The 2690-nt window shown below is 41.5% G+C and overlaps 1 protein-coding gene across 1 annotated transcript in view; it reads right to left on the minus strand.

The window, feature by feature from the left end:
- EFR3A (EFR3 homolog A) overlaps positions 1-2690 on the minus strand; it is a 57478-nt gene that overhangs the window by 24975 nt on the left and 29813 nt on the right. The window contains 2 exon segments of the mRNA XM_017746088.1: positions 244-358; positions 2634-2690. The exon segment at positions 2634-2690 is cut by the window's right edge and continues 27 nt beyond it. Of these exon segments, the coding sequence (XP_017601577.1) occupies positions 244-358; positions 2634-2690 (172 nt within the window).

Consider the following 2690-nt stretch of genomic DNA (forward strand, 5'->3'; position numbering starts at 1 on the left):
AAAGAGTGTTTTAGTGCAAAGTAAACTGCATTCCAATCAGGTATTTTCTATCAATAACATGCCTGTACGTTGAATTCATGTTGCTGACGCTGTGCGTAACTTGGTTCTACATAGTATTCAATACAGCCCCTAAAGAGCAAAAATTTGCATTTCACTTTTCTTAATGTTTTTTACTTCTTAATTTATCAGGATTCTAAAATCTAGATTTTTAATTAGAAATTTATAAATGTAGGATATACAAACCCAAGGTGACTGGGATCCAGTATTTGTGAAGTTGTCCCCAAAACAGGAACTTTGCTCATAATGAACATCATAATCTCTGATCTCTGGTAATCTGGAAGATTGCTTCCAAAAAATCCTAAATAAAAAGAGAATGAAATCACAGAAGAAAAGATATATAGGGCTTTCCTCTTTATATGAAAAGCCTTATAAATACAAGGAGTATTTTAACAAGGTGAAAATAGATGAAGAATAAAACTATGATTTGTTTTAGGGCATATTCTCATGTTCATTTCTGCTGAATGATTTTAGAGAGTCTTTCCATGACACTCATTTTCATCTTTAAATCCTAAAACCTTCTAATTTTATCCTCCTCTAAATACACCATTTCAAAATTAAGTATTTGGAGTCTTCTAAATACACCATTTCAAAATTAAGCATTTGGAGTCTATCAATTTGTACATAGTGAGCAAGGGGAAGTGTTTCTCATGGCACACCGTACTGTTACTTTTGTCTGTTAAGTCTCCATTAAGTATTACAAGTGAGGGGACAGAAATCCCAGAGACATACAAGTATTTTATGACTGTTGCTGCTCTTGGGGAGTGATGAGGTGAGCAGCTTCTGTGCCAGCACCATGGGAAGAGGAGCACTCCAGCATGGGGCACAGGGAGGGTTCCTGGGCCAGGGGAACCTCAGGGCAGCAGAAAGAGCCACAATGGCTGAGGGAACCTGGGCAGGGCCAGGAGAAATGTCAGGCACACACACCTCCCCGCCTTAAAAGAATCCCTTAGGAAGTGCCAGCATCAGCTGGCAGGCAGGAAGGGCACTGTAGCTCCACCAGCTGCACCAAGGAGAAATGGTTTCCACTCAGAGAACACGCCATCCTCTCCCAGCTCTGCACCCACCACAACTGAAGCAGCTTCCCTGACACAGCTCCAGTGGAAACAGCTGCCATCCCAGAGCCAGCTCCAGGCTGGGCCCTGCTCTTACGGCAGCACAGCCACAGCAGTGACACAGCTGTGGCACTGTGCCCAGGAAATTGAGACAGCACTGTTATTCCCAACATTCCTCATGGAAAGAAATTGGGGGGTTTGGGTTAATGGCAACTTGAGTGTGACTCAAGTGTGCCCTGGCAACCAAAAGGGCCAACTCTGCCCTGTGGTATACCAAGCACAGCATCATCAGCTGGTTGAGGAGGTGACTGTCCCATCTACGCTGCACTGCTACAGCCCATCCTCGAGTCTGTGTTTTGAGTGCTGCTATCTAAGAACATCAAACACCTTCAAGGGAGGCAGCAGAAGGGGAGGTGCAGATCTCTCTCTGGTGACCAATGACAGGACACAAAGAAATGCAAAAGCATTCCCCATCAGGGGAAGTTCAGATGGAACATTAGGAAAAAGGCTCTTCACTGAAAGGATGGTTGGCCACTATACCAGGCTCCCCAGGGAACTGGTCACAGCACCAAGCCTGACAGAGTTTAAGCAGCATCTGGACAATGCTCCCAGGCACATGGTTTACTTGAAGCAGTCCTGGGAGGAGCAGAGAGTTGGACTTAATGATCCTTATGGGACCTGTCCAACTCCAGATACTCTATTTTATTACTGTGCAATAGTATAATGCTAACTTCAATAGAAAGAAGCTTCACTTTAAAAGATTAGGTTGTGGGGGTCTCTAGGATTTTTTTTGGTGGGGGTTTAATATTTTAACTGGGCAGTTTTACTGCAATGGGGAGAAATAATCTACTACATACTTGTTACTGCTCTAAAAAGCTTCAAGGCAAGCAAAGGTACAAATTAGTGAACAACATTTAAGTTACGTTCCCCCTTGTTCTTTCAGAAAAGGACAAATAAATGCACCCCAATATATAACATCAATACCATAAAGGGAAAATCTGAGAAAGGGGAAGATGCTATTTTAAGAAAATAATTTTCAGTGCTGTGCATTAAAGTACTTCAGTTAAGTCATGGTAGCACAACTGGCCATTAGGTGTCATTGTTGCTACTATGTTTAACATTCATTACTATCAATTTTAAAGTAGTACCTACTAAAATATGTATTACTGTATATGACTGTTTGCAGTGATTTTCATAAAAGGACTAATATCAGTTCTGTACCAAAGGCAGAGATTTTTACATTTCAAGGGCCACAAAATAATATAATTAAAATTAATTTTAAGTCCACCAGCATTTTTAATTTTCGTAAGCTTCTTGGCTATGTGCTCAGTTAGCATTTAAAAGAACAACCTTTCAGAAATCAGACACATAAAGCAAGCCTGAGAATAAGAGGCAAATGCAATCAGAGATACCACACTCGGTAGCATTCGTTGATGATTCAAGCTGGTGAAATATCATCTCATTGGGGAAGCGGGAAAAGGGGAGGAATTTTAAGTGAGCCTGTGTCATTGTGTTACTCACCAATTGTCTGAATAATTGCATTCTGGACAATCCTCTCATCGCTCTCCTTGGAGCTCG

This window comes from Corvus brachyrhynchos, unplaced genomic scaffold (genome assembly GCF_000691975.1).
Source record: "Corvus brachyrhynchos isolate BGI_N302 unplaced genomic scaffold, ASM69197v1 scaffold28, whole genome shotgun sequence".
NCBI classification, from domain to species: Eukaryota; Metazoa; Chordata; class Aves; order Passeriformes; family Corvidae; genus Corvus; species Corvus brachyrhynchos.